This window comes from Oryzias latipes, chromosome 17 (genome assembly GCF_002234675.1).
Source record: "Oryzias latipes chromosome 17, ASM223467v1".
Taxonomy (NCBI): Eukaryota; Metazoa; Chordata; class Actinopteri; order Beloniformes; family Adrianichthyidae; genus Oryzias; species Oryzias latipes.
This window is the reverse complement of record NC_019875.2, coordinates 16,020,872-16,040,104: the sequence shown is the minus strand read 5'-3', so window position 1 is coordinate 16,040,104 and position 19,233 is coordinate 16,020,872. Positions and strand designations below refer to the sequence as shown.

Below are 19,233 nucleotides of genomic sequence, written 5' to 3'. Positions count from 1 at the left end.
TGGGATGTCTGAAGCCTCACATTGCGCAGTATGCATCGCATCTGTTCTGCATTACTGAGCAAGGGAGAGAGTGTGAAGATCAAGGGGGTGGAATACATGGTGGGAGGGGGGACTTGCAATGGGAGTGAGGAGAAATGGCTAGAAAGCGAGAGAAAAAGATGTAGGGGATTCTCCAAGCTCTGCTTTTCTGCAGTGCTGTTCTCAGCGAGGGGGGGGGTGGGGTGGGCAAAGAGAGAAAGAGTCTATCTGCCATAGGGGACTCACACACACCCCCTCCTCTCCTCCACCTTGCATCATTCCTGCTTTCCTCTTTCTCTCCCTGCCGTGTTACATCTGGGCTCGGAGAATCTGGATAACCCCGTCGCCTCCATCTCTGCATGTCGCTGGATAGGGCTTGGGTGGTGACAGATGGGGGCTTAGACGGACAGGACGGAGGGAGCCAAAACCGCCGTGGAAAGAAAGGAAATACCGATTGCATCTAGGGGGGGATTCCATCACTCGCTGTTGGCCTGCGATCCTTGAGAACAATGGTCTGAGCTGGGAGGAGGCGCGTTTGGCTGGAGATGTAGGGGCTCCAGCGCAGCCCTTCTCCAAAGACTGCGTCTGGGCCATTTTTTTTTTTTACCGCAGTCGGCTGTGATTCGGTGGCGCCTGGAGCTTCAGGCTGCGGGGCTGAGCTCAGCCTTGGGGATCCACTCAGAGAGGAGCACTCACTGCTTCTGCTGGGGAGCACCAGGGGCTCAAGACAGCTCAGCACCATGCCTGAGGCCAACTACCTATTCTCTGTGTCCTGGGGATACATTAAGGTGTGTCCCAGAGGACAACTGATATAATAGGAACCTTGGAGATCATATCTATGTGTGTGTGTGTGTGTGTGTGTTTGTGTGTGTGTGCTCTCTCTGGTCAATGATTTGTCATTTAAAAATCGCACAGTGAGATTTTGTTGTGTTGCATTGGCCTCATTTGTTTACACTGGAAGATGCACATTGCAGTATTTTACCTCCTTAGCGCAAAGATGCTTAAAAAACAGGATACAATTTTTTGTATATTGTTGCTGATTGTTGCTTCATACAAAAACACGAGTTATTTCCCTCTTTAAAGAGCCCCCTTTTGGATATTTGCTGTAGCTCTTATGCGTCCTTGTTTTCTTACAGTTCAAGAGGATGCTGAACCGGGAACTGAGCCACCTGTCAGAAATGAGCCGCTCAGGCAACCAAGTGTCTGAGTACATCTCCAACACCTTCTTAGGTAAGCACTGCAGCAGGAGAACATCAAAACGGAACTGCAAAGTCAGTCGGCATCGAGGATTAGGAAGGTTACCCCCAGCATGTGCCAAACACCAGATAAACTCAGTCAATCTGCAGCGCCGCTTTGAAACCAGTCTAATCTGGTATGGATACGAAACAGAGTCCCCTCACTCTCACTGCAGAGATATGCGAGGGGAGGAGGGAAGGCTTCCCTCTGGAGGGATCAGGAGCGATGAGTGCAGGGGGGGAGCAGTTATGACTGCATGCAGTGCCACGAGGTCCAGACAGAAGCTGCATTATTCATCAAGAGGACAGCAGTGTTTCCTTGGCTTTAAAAGCCCCAAAGCATTTCGTGACTCACTGCCAGGCAGCCTGCAAAAGCAGTCATCCACTTTACCCCTGCGGTTGCCTACCATCCAAGCCTGCCTCCAAACATTCATCCATCTTAACCCGAGCTGTGTGTAAAAGGAAGAATCTGCAACATAATTGTAGAAACAGAGAAAAACACGGGGAGGTGTGGTGCAGGGTGCACAACAGAAATCTCTTCTAACAATCAAAGTGGTGCAGTGAGCTGCTTTAGGAGGGCAACAATAGCAGCGGCGCCTTTGAAGCTTGGCGGTTTTTGTTGTCTGTGCTGCATCTAACACCTGTCAGGTGGAGTGAAATCATTCTCCTGTGCTTTGTGGAGGATGCAGCTGAGATGGGTTTTTTTTCTCACTGCGGCACAAATGGCGCACAAACACAGACAGTGGGAGTTTCGGTCTCGTTCATACTGACGTTGTTTATGGTGCTTGCTAAATGTCACTGAGCACGCAGGAAGACTTAATCACCTCCTCTAAACACAGAAGACGAACCCTCGTCCCACGATTCTTTGAATTGTTTTTACAAAACTGTGCAGTTTCTAAGAATGAATGCACGCACTGCTGGAATATTGCTTAATGGCCAGAACAACTCATTTGTGCTTCTTGACCTTTAACTTTGTGGTGATATTACCTTTGTGATTGGATCATTAAAAGGGGATTTTCACTTTTATCTATTCTCTTAGTTTGCAATTTTACAAAATAACCATGTTTTATTTCAGTGTAATCAGCTCAACTGTTTTCCACAGACAAGCAGAACGAGCTGGAGCTTCCATGTCCGGTTCAGAAGTCGAGGGAGAGGAAGAGGAGGCAGGGCCAGCAGCAACAGCCGGGAGGGATGATGACACAGATCAGCGGGGTGAAGAAGGTCAGCAATGCCTCCAGCATCACCGGTGGGAGCACAAACCGCTTCGGGGTCAAGACGGACCAGGAGGAGCTGCTGTCGAAGGTGGGTGTCGGATATACTCCCTGCATGAAGGAGGAAAGCCTGACGGTGTCAGATGGTGGTGTTTAACCCTCCGACCTCATTGACAGGACCTGGAGGACATCAACAAGTGGGGGCTGAATATCTTCAGAGTGGCGGAGCATTCCCACAACCGGCCGCTCACGTGCATCATGTACAGCATCTTTCAGGTCAGTTAGTTGCCAAGTGATCTCCACCTGCCTGGTTTGGCTGCGTGCTGAGGCCAGCTTTCCTCATTTTTTCTCATTGTCTTTGCCACACAGGAGCGAGACCTAATGAGAACGTTTAAGATTCCAACCGACACGTTTGTGACGTTCATGCTAACCCTGGAGAGCCACTATCACTCAGACGTGGCGTACCACAACAGCCTCCACGCTGCAGACGTGGCCCAGTCCACCCACATACTCCTGTCCACGCCCGCTTTGGATGTAAGTCGCTGAAAGCACCGTTTCACATGACGTGATGTTCTGCCTCTATAATGTCAACTGTAGTGACAAAGGTCAGATTCAGTTCCACCACAACTGTTCGTCAAACCGCCATTGTGCTTTAATGAGGCGTCACCACGGCATTACAAAAGAGCATGGCGTGACCTGTTGTCTGATGCGTTACCTTCTTTTCTTCACATTATTCATTCAGAGACTCATCTCTTTTTCTCTTTCTGTCAAACCACAGGCTGTCTTCACTGATTTGGAGATCTTGGCAGCCATTTTTGCTGCAGCCATTCATGATGTAGATCACCCAGGAGTTTCCAACCAGTTCCTCATCAACACCAGTGAGTCTTCTAACCGGACAGAGATCCACTTTGTTTAAATTAGATTTAAAAGCAAGAATTGTAGTCGTTTTTATGGTAGTCTTACTGAATTTATGAAGCTAAAACCCTGTCTGATGGCGTTTTCTCTTCCGTGTTAGACTCTGAGCTGGCTCTGATGTACAACGATGAGTCAGTCCTGGAGAACCACCACTTGGCTGTGGGCTTCAAACTGCTGCAGGAGGAAAACTGCGACATTTTCCAGAACCTCACCAAGAAGCAGAAGCAGACTCTCCGGAGGATGGTCATAGACATGGTGAGGAATCGTCTGTGAATGTCCAGCATGTCTCGATGGCCGTGCAGAGTTCTTAACGGCTTCGTCTTCCAGGTTCTGGCAACCGACATGTCGAAACACATGAGTCTTCTGGCCAACCTGAAAACCATGGTGGAGACCAAGAAGGTGACGAGCTCTGGTGTGCTGCTGCTGGACAACTACACAGACAGGATGCAGGTAGGAGGCGATCTTCTTCCCTTCTGAAGCATCTGGATGTGGCTAAAAAAAAACAACAGAAAACTGAAGAGGGGATTGTTCTCCAGGTGCTGCGGAACATGGTCCACTGTGCGGACCTGAGCAACCCCACCAAACCTCTGGATCTGTACCGGCAGTGGACAGACCGGATCATGGATGAGTTCTTCCATCAGGGAGACAGAGAGCGGGAGAGGGGGATGGAGATCAGCCCCATGTGTGACAAAAACACGGCTTCAGTGGAGAGGACTCAGGTACTTTTCACAGATTGTGCAGATAAAGTGCAGAAACATCTGCTGTTGAATTTTGAATGACTTCATCTCTGCTTTGTTTTTCCAGGTTGGCTTCATAGATTACATTGTCCACCCTCTGTGGGAGACGTGGGCAGATCTGGTCCACCCTGATGCCCAGGACATCCTGGACACCCTGGAGGACAACAGGAACTGGTACCAAAGCATGATCCCTCAGAGCCCTTCCCCTCCATTCTATACCAGTGATGGAGAAGGAAGCCAACACGAGGACAGTGAGGGGAGGTCTGTGGACAGTAGATTTCAGTTTGACCTCTCAATGGACAGCCAGGACAGCCAAGCTGGACACGGACACCACGAGACGACGGACCTAGCTGTGACGTGCGACCACGTTAATAAAGAGGACCTCTCAGATCTGGAGGACGTAGACACGACGACACGTGACGTCTCCCCTGCGGAAACATAGCCGAACCAGTTGTTGCGTTAGAGAGCAACAGTTGAAATTGTTTTAATTGCAGTGGAGCAATCCTGCAAATCTGGCTCTTTGAAGCTGCCAGGCTGAAAGGGTCTGATTGGATGTGAGGAGCCCCTGTAACTGAGGCTTAGAAACCCTGTGGCCATTTGTTTTGGAGCGCCCGAATCGTGGGGTATCTGTTCTTCAAGAGGAGGCACGTCTGAATCTACGTCACTACAGACAAAGATTCTAACGATGGTATGAACTTGGAAAAGTAAAACTTCCAAACTTGCACTTCCAGCCATTTTCTTTCTTTATGTGGAACATTTCTAATGTTTTTAGACTGGATTACACATGGTGGCGTCTTACTACTGGTCTCTTCGAACCAAGTAGTTTTTTTTAACACTTGTCTAAAAGTAACTGTGTGCCTTTTTTTTCTTTTTTTTTACAATCACATCTGTTTTTATTTAGTGTTTTGTAACTTATTGAACCCATTCCTGTAGCTGTAAAGTTTGTCCAATTTCTACAAGGTGACATTCTGTTTTTTTTTTGGTCTCTCACAGTCTTCCTAATGTTCTGGCAATATTCTAACGAAAGTGTTCGGTGGATTTTTCTCAGATAATCAGTAGACTTCCCAGCACGATTTGCACTTTGTGGAACACTGTTTAACGAGGACAGCACGACCGAACTCACATTGAACCAAAACATTAACTCTAGCTTTTCTAAATTTTTGGTTTTTTTACTGACAGTAAGCGTTTAAATATTAATTAATCCAAATTTGAAATTCCAACAAAAGTTCCAAAGATTTCTTTGATCCACCTCTGAGAAGTGTGATCGCACATCCAAAGGGAACATTCCAGCTACAAATCAAACTCTTTTTGTTTTATGTTATTTTTTTGGGTAGGTGGGCCACATTTCCATCATCAAAGCAGGTTTGAAATCCCAGGTTTTTGCCCCGAGGCTCTTCCTGCCTCAATGCCCAAAGTTCCACCCATTCTGCTCACACACCTGTTGTGTGGTTGGCAGCCCCATACGCTTCACAACGTGACTCACGTTGAGCTTTGAATGACTGTGTGCACAGCTTCGCACAGATGGTGGCAGAATCTTTGTTAGGTTTTTTTTATTTTCTTGGCAGCACCTTGAAATGCAGTCCTGCAGCTGGTTGCAGAGATGCCAACACTTCCTTAAAAGGTACCGCAGTGTGCGCTGAAGGTAGCGTGTGTGTGTGTGTGTGCGTGAGAATCCTCACGGAGTCGCACAATCTTGTCGCACCCAGTTGTGTTGTGCTGACAGTTAACGGTGTATTTATTACGTTTTTCTTGTATATGAAAATACTGATTGCTAATATTCACTGTCATTATTTATATGCACTACCACGTCACTTACGGTTTGACTGAACACGTCTTGTGGTATTTAGTAAAGTATTTTGCTATCACAAGAAGTTCTGAGAGCTTTGGTTTCGTACTCCAGCCAGTATGTAAAGTCAACTACCCCTTTGTGTGAGGTGCAACACCGCCCCTTTTTTCTTACGAGTCCTTTGTTCCTGGCGGAGTAAAGCTGGACATTTACTGCAGCACATTGTGTACAGTGACAGGTCATTGTACAGCTGTAGGACTATTTGCTGAATACATATAGCATTGTTTTAAATGTATTTTTTCAGTGTTTCCTCACAGTATATTGATAAAATGGTGTATGTTGTGCTCAACAAATGTTTTCTATCTGATTAATAAAATGAGCATGTATAATAGAACTCTCTGCTTTGGATTCATTGTTGTGTCCTTCTCTAAAAAGAAAAGGTAATGACTTGTAAACATACACTCACTTTAATAGGCACACCTGTCCAACTGCTTGTTAACGCAAATTTCTAATCAGCCAATCTTATGGTAGCAACTCAATGCAGTAACCCTTGTGCTATCCTAGGCACTTTAACATTGGGAGTTGGGTCATCTAGACCCACTAGACAGTGTGCTGAACCTTTTTTCTTCAACGATTTGTGATCTTTACTGGTGTCCATGGATTACATGAAATCCCCTTCACCTTTATCCACCTTTTTCCTGGTGGGGATAACACCTCAATGTAAGGGTGGGGTCATAGGATACAAGGGTTAAACGTGGCGTGGTTGTTGGTGCCAGATGGGCTGGTCTGAGGATTTCAGAAACTGCTTATCTAATGGGATTTTCAGCCACAACCATATCTAGGGTTTACAGAGAATGGTCCACATACTTAATATTCACATTCTTTAAGTTGGCATTCACATCTTATCGTTTTGGCATAAGGCTCCGTTCAATTCCATGATATAATTTTCCCAAAAACTTTCGGGTAACAAAAACCCCCTTACCGGAGCCCACAGGTGGAAGCCGGGGGAGGAGGGAGGGGTGACGAATGAGCGCTGAAAGTAAGAAAGAGAATGAACAACTGCGCACCTGGCTTAAATAGGACGCTGAGCAGGTGAGTTAATTAACTGAACCGCCCCTAGTGGAGTAACCTGTAAAACACTGCCGAGTGTCTTCCAGAAATTGCGACGGGGTCCCATCATCTCGGAACGAACAACACGTCTAACCTTGAGGTAGATGGGTACAGCAGCAGAAGACCACTCAGGGTGTCACTCCTGTCAGCCAAGAACAGGAAACTGAGGCTACAATTCACACAGGCTCACCAAAATTAGACAATAGGAAAAAGGATGTCTGGTCTGACGAGTCATTTGTGCTGCAAAATTTTCGGATTGTGGGGGGTCAGAATTGACATCAACAAAATGAAAGCAAGGATCCATCCTGCTTTGTATCAACGGTTCAGGTTGGTGGTGGTGGTATAATGGTGTGGGGAATATTTTCTTGGCACAATTTGGGCCCCTTATTACCAGTTGAGCATGGTTACAACATCACACCCTACCTGAGTATTGTTGCTGACCGTGTCCATTCCTTTATGACCATAGAATACCATCTTCTGATGTCTACTTCCAGCAGGATAAGGCTCCATGTCATAAAGCTGTAATCATCTCAGACTGGTTTCTTGAACATGACAATGAGTTCATTGGACTCAAATATCCTCCACAGTCACCAGATCTCTTCCCAATAGAACACCTTTGGGATGTGTTGGAACGAAGGAATGGCATCATGGATGTTGAGCCAACAAATCTGCAGCGATTGTGTAATGCTATCATGTCAATATGGACCAAACTCTGTTTCCAGTAGCTTGTTGAATCTATGCCACCAAGGATTAAAACCGTTCTGAAGGGAAAATGGGGTTCAACCCAGTAAAAGCAAGGTCTACCTAATAAAGTAACATGCTAAAGAGCATAATTTTATGTAGTACTTCATCTAGTAAAAGTATGGTTGGAGGTGGAGCGTTTAGCCACCAAGCCCCTGTTTTATGGAATAAGCTCCCAGCTCATCCAGTAAGAGAGGCCAACTCAGTTTCTACATTCAAAGTTAGACTGAAAACATTCTTCTTCGGACAGGCTTATTATCAGACTAGTTAGTATTCAGAGATTATTTAACTTAATGTTAATGTGTTTAAATTAAACTTAATAACAATAAATATTTGTTTTTAGTAGGCTGCTAGAAGTTGAATCTGTAGCTATGGTGCACTGGGGTTCTGTCCTCTTTTCTCATCTACTTCTACCCTTCCTCTCTTCTCTATTTTTGATCATTATTTATCATTTAATTCTTCATGCCTCTGTTTGGTGCAGTGCTATTCATGTATTGTCCCTCTTTCCCTCTCCCCTCCTGGGAGGTGGGAGTGCTTCCAGACTTCAGTTGGCTCATCCGTGCTCCTGTTCCTGATCGTATACCTCGCCTTTGCTCCTGCTCCTACACCTGGCTGTGTATCCTGCCTCTGGCTCATCTCTGGCTCGTCTCTGCTCTGTACCTGACCGAGTACCTCATCTCTACTACTGCTTCTACACCTGGCTGTGGATCCTGCCTCTGGCTCGTCTCTGGCTCGTCTCTGCTCTGTACCTGACCGAGTACCTCATCTCTACTACTGCTTCTACACCTGGCTGTGGATCCTGCCTCTGGCTCGTCTCTGCTCCTGCTCCTACACCGGCTGTGGTTCCTGACTCCGCTTCGACTCGCGCCCCTGACTGTCCCCCAACCACGGCTGGATGAAGCTCGTCTGCTGGACTTTATATAAGTAGTTGTAGGGTTAAATAAGTTAATTCTTCTCTAAGAGTTCTGGTACATCGCCTGTCCGTCCTGGGGGAGGATCCCTCCTTCATGTGGGCACCCCTGAGGTTTATTCATTTTTTACGGAATCCGTTTTTTTAGGAGTTTTTCATTACCGCGAAGGGGGGTCTAAGGGCAGGGATGCCAGTATAGCTTAGTCAGTTTGTTGGTTCATTTTAGTATTTTCCTATAGAACTCTTTGTATTCATAATCCTCTTGAGTTCATGTTTTACTTCAAAGCCCATCGAGATGACTGTTGTTGTGATTTTGGGCTATACAAATAAAATTGAAATGAATTAAATTGAATAATTCTAAAATTATAAAAAATGAAATTGTCATTGAGATGGTAATTCTAATCTATCTTTTTCCTAAAATACTTTATCTATATGAAATGAAAACAAACAGGAAGTAAGATAGTGTAACCCTAACTCTTTCCACCTTATAAACCTTTGTCATGGTAGGGAGAACACGTCAATGTAAGGGTGGGGTCATCTAAGATAGCACAAGGGTTACAGCTAAACATAACATGCAATGCAACACAACCATATAGAGGATGCCTATCGTTGCTAAACCAAATTTAGTTATAGAGGCATAAAAATCTACATATATATTCATCAGAACAAGACATGCAGAAAATATAACAGTTGCTTGAGGCTTGTCACTTTTGCACTGAAAACCTTTTTCATTTTTTTTTTTTTTCTTTTAGAAATGAAGCCCTGACGCACTCTACAGATTGTTATTTTACAGTGTGACCTCAGAGCTGGCGGGTGGCAGATGCAAGAAGGATGTGGCGGCAAAAAGCAAACTTTGATTTCAGTACGATAACTTAAAAAATACAAAGTTTCTCACGTCTCAGAGTGTAAAGGTATTGGATTTGTGAGTTTTTAATAATGTATAAACTAAATTAAAGAAATGGAGGCTATCATACTTGCTGCATACTTTTCAATTCAATTCAATAAAATTTTATTTGTATAACCCAAAATCACAACAACAGTCATCTTGATGGGCTTCGAGGGAAAAACATGAACTCAAGAGGATTATGAATACAAAGAGTTCAACAGGAAAATACTAAAATGAACTAACAAACTGACTAAGCTATACTGGCATCCCTGCCCTTATACCCCCCTTCGCGGTAAGGAAAAACTCCTAAAAAAAACGAATTCCGGAAAAAACGAAGAAACCTTAGGGGTGTCCTCATGAAGGAGGGATCCTCCCCCAGGACGGACAGGAGATTTACCAGAACTCTTAGAAAAGAATTAACTTATCTAACCCTACAACTACATATTTAAAGTTCAGCAGACGAGCTTCATCCAGCCGTGGTTGGGGGGACAGTCAGGGTGTGAGAGTGTGAGCAGAGACGAGGTACTCGGTCAGGTACAGAGCAGAGACGGGTCAAAGACGAGCCAGAGGCAGGATCCACAGCCAGGTGTAGGAGCGGGAGCAGAGACGAGGTACTCGGTCAGGTACAGAGCAGAGACGGGTCAAAGACGAGCCAGAGGCAGGATCCACAGCCAGGTGTAGGAGCAGGAGCAAAGGCGAGGTAAACGGTCAGGAACTGGAGCGCGGATGAGCCAACTGGAGTCTGGAAGCACTCCCACTCCCCAGGAGGGGAGAGGGAAAGAGGGACAATACATGAATCGCACTGTACCAAACAGAGGCATGAAGAACTAAATGATAAATAATGATCAAAAATAGAGGAGAGGAAGCGTAGAAGTAGATGAGAAAAGAGGACAGAACCCCAGTGCACCATAGCTACCCCAGATTCAACTTCTAGCAGCCTTTAAAACAAATAGTTATTGTTATTAAGTTTAATTTAAACACATTAACATTAAGTTAAATAATCTCTGAATACTAACTAGTCTGACAATAAGCCTGTCCAAAGAGGAATGTTTTCAGTCTAGCTTTGAATGTAGAAACTGAGTCGGCCTCTCTTACATGAGCTGGGAGCTTATTCCATAAGACAGGGGCTTGGTGACTAAACGCTCTACCTCCAACTGTACTTTTTACTAATTTTAGGAACCACAAGCAGTCCTGCATTTTGCGAGCGAAGTGTTCTCATTGGAGGGTAAGGGACTATGAGGTCCTTAATATAGGACGGGGCCATTCCATGTAAGGCCTTATAGGTTAACAAGAGGATCTTGAACTTAATTCTAGAATCAACTGGGAGTCAATGGAGCGAAACTAACACAGGAGTGATGTGATCTCTTCTGCTAATTCCAGCTAATAATCTAGCTGCTGCGTTCTGAACAAGCTGGAGACTTCTTAAGGAACTCTTAGGACACGCTGCTAACAAGGAGTTACAGTAATCCAGCCTCGACGTCACAAATGCATGGATGAGTTTTTCAGCATTACTCATAGAAAGTATATTTCTGATCTTAGCAATATTCCACTGGTGAAAAAAGGCAGTTCTACACGCCTGAGATATGTGAGCCTTAAAAGATAAATCCTGGTCAAATAAAAACCCAAGGTTTCTAACTGTGGAATTGGGGGCCAAACTTATGCCATCCAGGGAGACAATCCGAGCAGACAGAGCACCTATGAGGTTTTCAGGATCTAGTATAATGACCTCAGTTTTTTCTGGGTTCAAGAGGAGGTAATTAATTGTCATCCAGGTCTTGATGTCTCTGGTGCAGACATTCAGTTTCTCTATATCATCATTCTGGTCAGGTTTCATGGATAAATACAACTGCGTATCGTCGGCATAACAATGAAAATTAATGCTGTGTTTCCTGATTATGTTTCCTAGGGGTAGCATATAAAGCGTAAACAGGATGGGTCCTAAAACTGAGCCCTGTGGGACTCCATAGTTAACTTTTGCTTTAGCCCTTGTGCTATCCTAGGCACTTTACCAATATCAGTTGGGTCATCTAGACCCACTAGACAGTGTGCTGAACCTTTTTTTCTTCAATGATTTGTGAACCTCACTGGTGTCCATGGATTACATGAAATCTTTCCACCTTTATCAACCTTTGTCATGGTAGGGAGAACACGTCAATGTAAGGGTGGGGTCATCTAAGATAGCACAAGGGTTACAGCTAAACATAACATGCAATGCAACACAACCATATAGAGGATGCCTATCGTTGCTAAACCAAATTTAGTTATAGAGGCATAAAAATCTACATATATATTCATCAGAACAAGACATGCAGAAAATATAACAGTTGCTTGAGGCTTGTCACCTTTGCACTGAAAACCTTTTTCTATTTTTTTTTTTTAGAAATGAAGCCCTGACGCACTCTACAGATTGTTTTTTTACAGTGTGACCTCACAGAGCTGGCGGGTGGCAGATGCAGGAAGGATGTGGCGGCAAAAAGCAAACTTTGATTTCAGTACGATAACTTAAAAAATACAAAGTTTCTCACATCTCACAGTGTAAAGGTATTGGATTTGTGAGCTTTTATGATGTATAAACTAAATTAAAGAAATGGAGGCTATCAAACTTGCTGCATACTTTTGCTTTAGCCCTTGTGCTATCCTAGGCACTTTGACATTGGAAGTTGGGTCATCTAGACCCACTAGACAGTGCGCTGAACCTTTTTTCTTCAATGATATGTGAACCTCACTGGTGTCCATGGATTACATGAAATCTTTCCACCTTTATCCACCTTTGTCATGGCAGGGGGAACACGTCAATGTAAGGGTGGGGTCATCTAAGATAGGACAAGGGTTAAACAATTTTTATTCAAAGGAAAAATTGTCTACAAGAGAATTGTGGTAAACCCTTTTCTGATTCTAACAACCTCAAACATATTAATTTCTAAAAAGGATAAGATCCTGTTAAATTATGAATGATCTGGATGCTCTAAGGGAGGTGGTTTTTTTGATTTGTGAAAAAAATATAGGCAAGTTCTGTTGTTACATGTACTGAAAAAGCACCAAAGTAAGAATACACTGTCTGGAATTGCATGGTTCCGAACCTTTTTGTTATGAACCTTCTTTTGTGTTTGCAATTCTTTAAAAAAAACTTGAAGAAAATAAGATAACTAACAGTTTAACCCTTGTGCTATCCTAGGCACTTTAACGTTGGGAGTTGGGTCATCTAGACCCACAAGACAGTGCTCTGAACCTGTCTACCCTTAGACTGAAAGGTCGTGAGTTTGCATCAATGGTCAAGTCATACCAAATACTCAAAAACTGTCATCCAGGGTCTGCTTGCTCTTGATAGTCAGCATTAACCCTTGTGCTATCTTAGATGACCCCACCCTTGCATTGACGTGTTCTCCCTACCATGACAAAGGTGGATAAAGGTGGAAAGATTTCATGTAATCCATGGACACCAGTGAAGATCACAAATCATTGAAGAAAAAAGGTTCAGAGCACTGTCTAGTGGGTCTAGATGACCCAACTTCCAATGGTAAAGTGCCTAGGATAGCACAAGGGTTAAAGAGTTGGGTTGTGAGGTGAAACCACTAAGGACTGTCACAATTCTCTGCACTTTTACTTGTTCATCTAATCATCTAATCATCTTTGGCTTAGTTCATCTAATCCCGCTGTTATAAATCACATTCACTTTAGTCAGCCAACAATTGTGAAAGTTATTCCACTTAAAAAGATGAGAGAGGCCTGTAATTTTCAACATAGGTATACCTCAACTATGAGAGACAAAATGAGAAAAAAAATCACCCAGAAATGTCTGATTTTTAAAGAATTCATTTGGAAATTATTGTTGAAAAAAAATATGTGTCTTCCTAAGACGCATTTGAAGGTCTCCAGATCACAACTCCATAAAAACCTTTGGAGGGAGTTGAAAGTCTGTGTTTCCCAGCGACAGTTCATAAAACATCACTGCTCTAGAGGAGGATTAGAGGAATGGGCCAAAATACCAGCAACAGTTTGTGAAGACGTTGTAAAGAGTAACAGAAAATATTTGACTGCTATCATCCCCAACAAAGGGTAACGAATTATTGATGGTATTTACAATTACATTCTTTATAAATCAGACAATTTGATTTTTTTTTCTGGATTTTTTTTCTCATTTTGTCTCTCAGAGTTGAGGTATACCTATGAGACAAATTACAGGCCTCTCTCATCTTTTTACGTGGGAGAAGTTACGCAATTGGGGGCTAAATAAATACTTTTTGACCCGCTGTAGGACTCAAAGAAGCCAAATCAACTCCTACAGTCTCCGTTTTATTCTTCTTCTTGAAAACAGATCTGCAGCTCCAAAGGAGAACATGATGTTGTTATGCTCATGTAAAAATGAAACCTGAAATGTCGAGCTTTAATACCAACCTCATTGCTTCAGTTTCCATATTGGCGCTCACAAACATGATCTTGCTTCCAGTCAACCTTTGACGTGGCATTTTGCTGACGTCATGCTTTCAGATCAGCAGCTGTAACCGTGAACAAAAGAAGTCTATCACTTCCCTGTACGGACACCAATGACTTCTCATCCGTCTGAGTTCATTGAACTGTGGCAGAAATGTAAACAGGAAAAGACTAGATAGAGATGCTGTGTGCTGAGCCCTCAGGGCATTCACTTTCCCATGGCTGGAAGCACCTTGACCCAAACAGATAAGTATCAGACGGACGTGATCAACAGAAGCACCCAAACATGAACACAAAGAGATGATTTCTGGGTAAGGATTTGACTAAATTAGAGGACTTCAAAGATAAGTCGATGTTATCTACCTGTAATATTCCTGATCACACCCTATAACATGAAGTAACTCAGGTCAAAGATTAGTGCTTCTGCTTGGAAGAGTTGTCATCCATGTTTCTGTGATTTACAAAAAAATATTTTAAAATAAATACTTTAAATTATAGCAAATGTCAGAAGCTTTGGATACGTTTTGTAATTTACTGTGACTTGTAAATTTCATTAGCCAGCATTTTGCAGAAACACAATTCATAAGATTTTAATATATGTTATGATAGTCTCCCTGGATGGCATAAGTATAGCCCCCAATTCCACAGTTACAAACCTTGGGGTTTTATTTGACCAGGATTTATCATTTCAGGCTCACATATCTCAGGCGTGTAGTACTGCCTTTTTTCACCTGCGGAATATTGCTAAGATCAGAAATATACTTTCTATGAGTGATGCTGAAAAACTCATCCATGCATTTGTTACATCGAGGCTGGATTACTGTAACTCCTTGTTAGCAGCGTGTCCTAAGAGTTCCTTAAGAAGTTTCCAGCTTGTTCAGAACGCAGCAGCTATATTGTTAGCAGGAACTAGCAGAAGAGATCACATCACTCCTGTGTTAGTGACCCCACCCTTACATTGACGTGTTCTTCCTACCATGACAAAGGTGGATAAAGGTGGAAAGATTTCATGTAATCCATGGACACCAGTGAAGAGCACAAATCGTTGAAGAAAAAAGGTTCAGCTCACTGTCTTGTGGGTCTAGATGACCCAACTCCCAATGTTAAAGTGCCTAGGATAGCACAAGGGTTACGACTTTTTTCTGGTTTTGTCAAACGTGTTTTACATCAGGTTTTTACAAAGTGAGGAAAAAGTCATGGGTCTTTACTATACTATAGCTCTGTGGGTTTTATGCAAAGGCTTTACATTGTAAAATCTGAAAAACTTTTTTTTTTTTTAAAAAGGAGTTTTGACAGGTAATTGTTCATTTTTATAAAAATCACAGTTTGTGGTTTTGGTGAATGAGATCAATTCAACATGACTTTGGTCACTTGTCGATGCTTTGTTTGGGCTTTGTTTGAGAATATCTGCATGACAACAGCATCCTGAGTCACCCTCCTCCAAATTTATCAGAGGCTGTTTATTGAAAACTGCGGGATGTTTTGCATGGTGGTGGTCCAAATCCATAAAGAAGTTTGATTAAAAAAAAGACAGGAAAAAAAACTTCTAGTGGCTGACGTCAGTGAGGTGAAGGTGGCATGCGCCTGGCCAGACTGAAATGTCTGGGCCGTGTCAGAGACCCAATCAGATGCTCTTACTGGCTCCAGCTGACAGCTGCTCCTGTCTCCACTTCAACAAGCAGGTTGTGAACGGCGCCAAAGCAAAAGAGGACAAAGAACCCTTCCAGCCAAACAACCCTGCTCTCTCCATTTTACAATAAATGTCTTCCTGGAGTTTCTCCCAACCAGCTGCTGTTTGTTTTTCTGTTGGGCTGACTGTGAGGAGTGACCTGCAGAGCTGCAGTGTAACACGGGGGATTCCAGCGCAATTCAGTAACCGTGAATGCTGTGGAGAAACTCAGAGACAGATGGGTTAGGAAGTGACGTTCTGAGGGACACAATAAATCTGAAAGAGATCACACGAGGCAGCTTCCTCTGGGGCCCCCCTCTTTCTCCAAATGTGTGAGTTTGTGTGTGCATTTTTTCTGTTTTGTGAATTCAGAAATGTAAAAATCCAGGATTAGGACAATAACAGGATACGTCCTTCCCAGAAAATGGCAGTAGTCATCGGGTTATCAAAGGTGACGCCAGTCGTCTTAAATGCCATTGTTTTTCCCATGCAAACATGTCAGACACCCCCACTGAATCCACACGAAAGCATAAGAAACTGTTATTTTTATAAAATAACAGTGTTTATTTGTTTTGTTGTGATAAACTGGAACTAAAACTGTGTGGATGTCTTGGTAATTCAGCTTGTAAAGCACATTTCTGTGTCAAATCCCATTTAATTCTGATGCATTTAGGGACTTGACATTTGTGTTTACTCCTAAGGGTTTTTTTTTTTTTTTACCCAGAATGCTCTCCGCTCGGGAATTGTTTGGACGTGGAAGGGAACACCCCCTGTGGGGATGCAGCACCACATGCACGACCATCAGTTTATCGCAGAATGGGAAATAAATCATGAAACACACTCACAAACGCCACATCTGTTGGCACGCCAGAGATGTTTCTAGCACAACAGACAGACGTTGCTCCTACAAAAAAGGAAAACATAGAAAGGCAGATGATTGATTGCGCAACATTTCACTTCACTTTCTCCTTTTTATTCATAGTTTTTGTTTTTTGAGAAGCAATCATGCTTGGTGCTTAAAGAGCAGAATTGGCTCTAAAACTGATTGAATCTGAATGTTTTTCTCTGGATTTTGCACGGATCCATGAGTGTCCTCATCTGACTCAAGGAAGCTGGGAGAGCATGCGGCTGTCTGGTGTGTCAGGACTGAAGGAGAGCGTGGGAGGAGATGCTCAACATGCGCTGCAGTGGCAAGCTCTGTGGTGGAGTCAAAAGACACTGAAGGGTGGAGGGAGGCCTACGCAATGTGAATTCAACTCAGCTAAGGAGGAAGCAAACATCCTCTCAGAGGTGCAACACAAACGGCAGAGACTGTGATGTTTAGTCAGCTGTGCGTTTTGGATCAGAACCCGACATGGTGACGTTAGAACCAAACGAAGGGAAAATGTGTCCTTCCTGCAGACTGGGCTGACCTGACAGGTCTGTGCAGCGATGCCCTGCTGCTGTGTTTCCTAGACTCCATTTGATTACGCACAGGCGGCTCACTTTTCCAAAACACCGTGCTGAGCCTTGAAATCAACGCCTCCCCTTTTTCAGAGAAAAGTTTTCATCTTTTTGTTTCTTTCCCCTTAAACTGAAATATTTTTCAAATTATCTTCCTCACACAAGAAATCAGAGTCCTTTTTGTTCACTCTGTTTGTAACTTCCAATAAGAATCTGATAGCATCACAGTCTGGGAGTTCTGACCCGGCTTCCTCTGAGCCCACTGAGCTGAACTCTATTACAGGAATAAGGGCAGCTGCCCCCCCCCCCCCCCCCCCCCCCTCTTTGCCACTTACTGTGGCAGACAGCTGCTTCAGTACCCCCCCCCCCCACACACACACACACACACACACATCCAGACCTTCATCTCAACATGGGCCTCTCAAACGTGGGCCAGGCTGCACGTTGCTCGGCATGAAGAAGATGAAGGATGCAGATAAGAGTCAATGTTGTGACTGGCCTGAGTTGAAAGGAAAAAGTGATGATTGTGGCTTCTTGTCGGGATGGCTGGTGTTTACGTCCCTTTTGTGTCTGGATGTAAGCCTGTGTACAGAGAGCGGTGCCCATGACTCACAACCTACACCACTGGAAAGGCACTAAGACTCATCAGGCAAAGCAATGCAGCCTAAATATATCTCGATATAATTAAATGGGACGACCTTAAAATCCGTCTGAAGTCAGTTTGGCAAAATTAGCATTAAACTCACTTCAGGAAAAGCATAAATAAATAAAGTTAATAACAAACCCATGAAGTAGCCTCTGATGTGGTTGGCGTTTTTGTAAAACTTGTGCTATCATAGGCACTTTAACATTGGAAATTGGGTCATCTAGACCCACTAGACAGTGCGCTGAACCTTTTTTCTTCAATGATTTGTGATCTTCACTGGTGTCCATGGATTACATGAAATCTTTCCACCTTTATCCACCTTTGTCATGGTAGGGAGAACACATCAATGTAAGGGTGGGGTCATCTAAGATAGCACAAGGGTTAAAGCAGAAAGAGAACAATGGATGAGATGCGTCTCATAATGTTGAATAAATATTAAAGAGAAAGAGGATTTATTTCAGCAATATATTTTGCTTGAAAACTGTGGCTAATTAAGTTAAAAGAAAAGAACAGGTTCTAAAACAGGAGTGGGCAAACTGATGTTTAGACTGACCTCCCAAGCTGTGAAGGAATTATATTAATAATCCTTATTAATTTTTTGTTTTCCAGTTTTTGATTTAAATTAGATTAGAATTTTCCAATTTTAAAGAATCAAAGCAGCTTCTCTTTTTACTCTTTGCCTACATTTGATGTTTTTTGTATTTTAAAATTGAAAATGATTACATGGTCCAGAGAAGATGCAGCCAGACAGTTAAAAAAAAATTAACTTGTCAACAAAATTTGCATTGAAAATCTAAGACAGAAACAAATCAGAAGCAATCTGTGAAAAATGTGTTGTGGCTTTACTGATAAGTAAATGCGGCCGTTTGCTTTTTTTTTTTAGAATGTCAACACGTGGTGTGATATATGGGCCTATGTGCAGCTCAGAGAAATCTTAAACAACTGCCCCTTTTTTGGTCTTCTCAGAGTATTTTTATGCAACATATCATCAGCTGGACATCATCTTTAACTCCCTGCTCCTGTTGGTTTTTGTTCTCAAATACAAATCGAAGGAGTCAACCTTTGTATCTTTATTATTTGCAAATAGTGTCCTTCACTGCCACCAGTGTGCGAATGGAAAATTTGGTACCATAGAGGGCAAATATGTAAGATCTTTATTTACTTTGAAGTTACTCTTGCTCACTAGCTATGAAGCAACTTTTTCTACATTCCAGCTTTTGAAGAGAAGCAGATGGTGCACAAAAAACGCTTAAGTTCTTCTTGGTGATGGTGGTGAGGAAACTGTAGTGGCTGTTCTCCCCGTGCTTGATTAAATTTCTGGTTCTTTTAAAATTCTTAACAGACTCAAAAGTCATCAGAACAAAATAGTGTTGTTTTTTTTAGGTTCTTTGTGTTCTGCCAGGTTTATTAGTTAAAGCTGGTCCAGATGATTCCAGTCCTGTACTTTTTTCTCAATTGACTGAATGAGTTAAGTGCTTTGGAGCTCTAAGAAAAA

At 43.1% G+C, this 19,233-nt stretch overlaps 1 protein-coding gene across 2 annotated transcripts in view; it reads left to right on the top strand.

The window, feature by feature from the left end:
• The window catches only part of LOC101173893 (cAMP-specific 3',5'-cyclic phosphodiesterase 4B), a 72,982-nt gene extending 66,686 nt beyond the window's left edge, over positions 1-6,296 (top strand). For both annotated transcript variants that reach the window (XM_023965353.1, XM_023965355.1), the window contains 9 exons: positions 1,155-1,248; positions 2,356-2,555; positions 2,642-2,740; positions 2,834-2,998; positions 3,243-3,342; positions 3,480-3,634; positions 3,707-3,829; positions 3,916-4,098; positions 4,184-6,296. In XM_023965353.1, the coding sequence (XP_023821121.1) occupies positions 1,155-1,248; positions 2,356-2,555; positions 2,642-2,740; positions 2,834-2,998; positions 3,243-3,342; positions 3,480-3,634; positions 3,707-3,829; positions 3,916-4,098; positions 4,184-4,558 (1,494 nt within the window). In that variant the 3' untranslated portion in view covers positions 4,559-6,296. The remainder of the gene's footprint in view (positions 1-1,154; positions 1,249-2,355; positions 2,556-2,641; positions 2,741-2,833; positions 2,999-3,242; positions 3,343-3,479; positions 3,635-3,706; positions 3,830-3,915; positions 4,099-4,183) is intronic.
• The last annotated feature ends 12,937 nt before the right edge of the window (positions 6,297-19,233 follow it).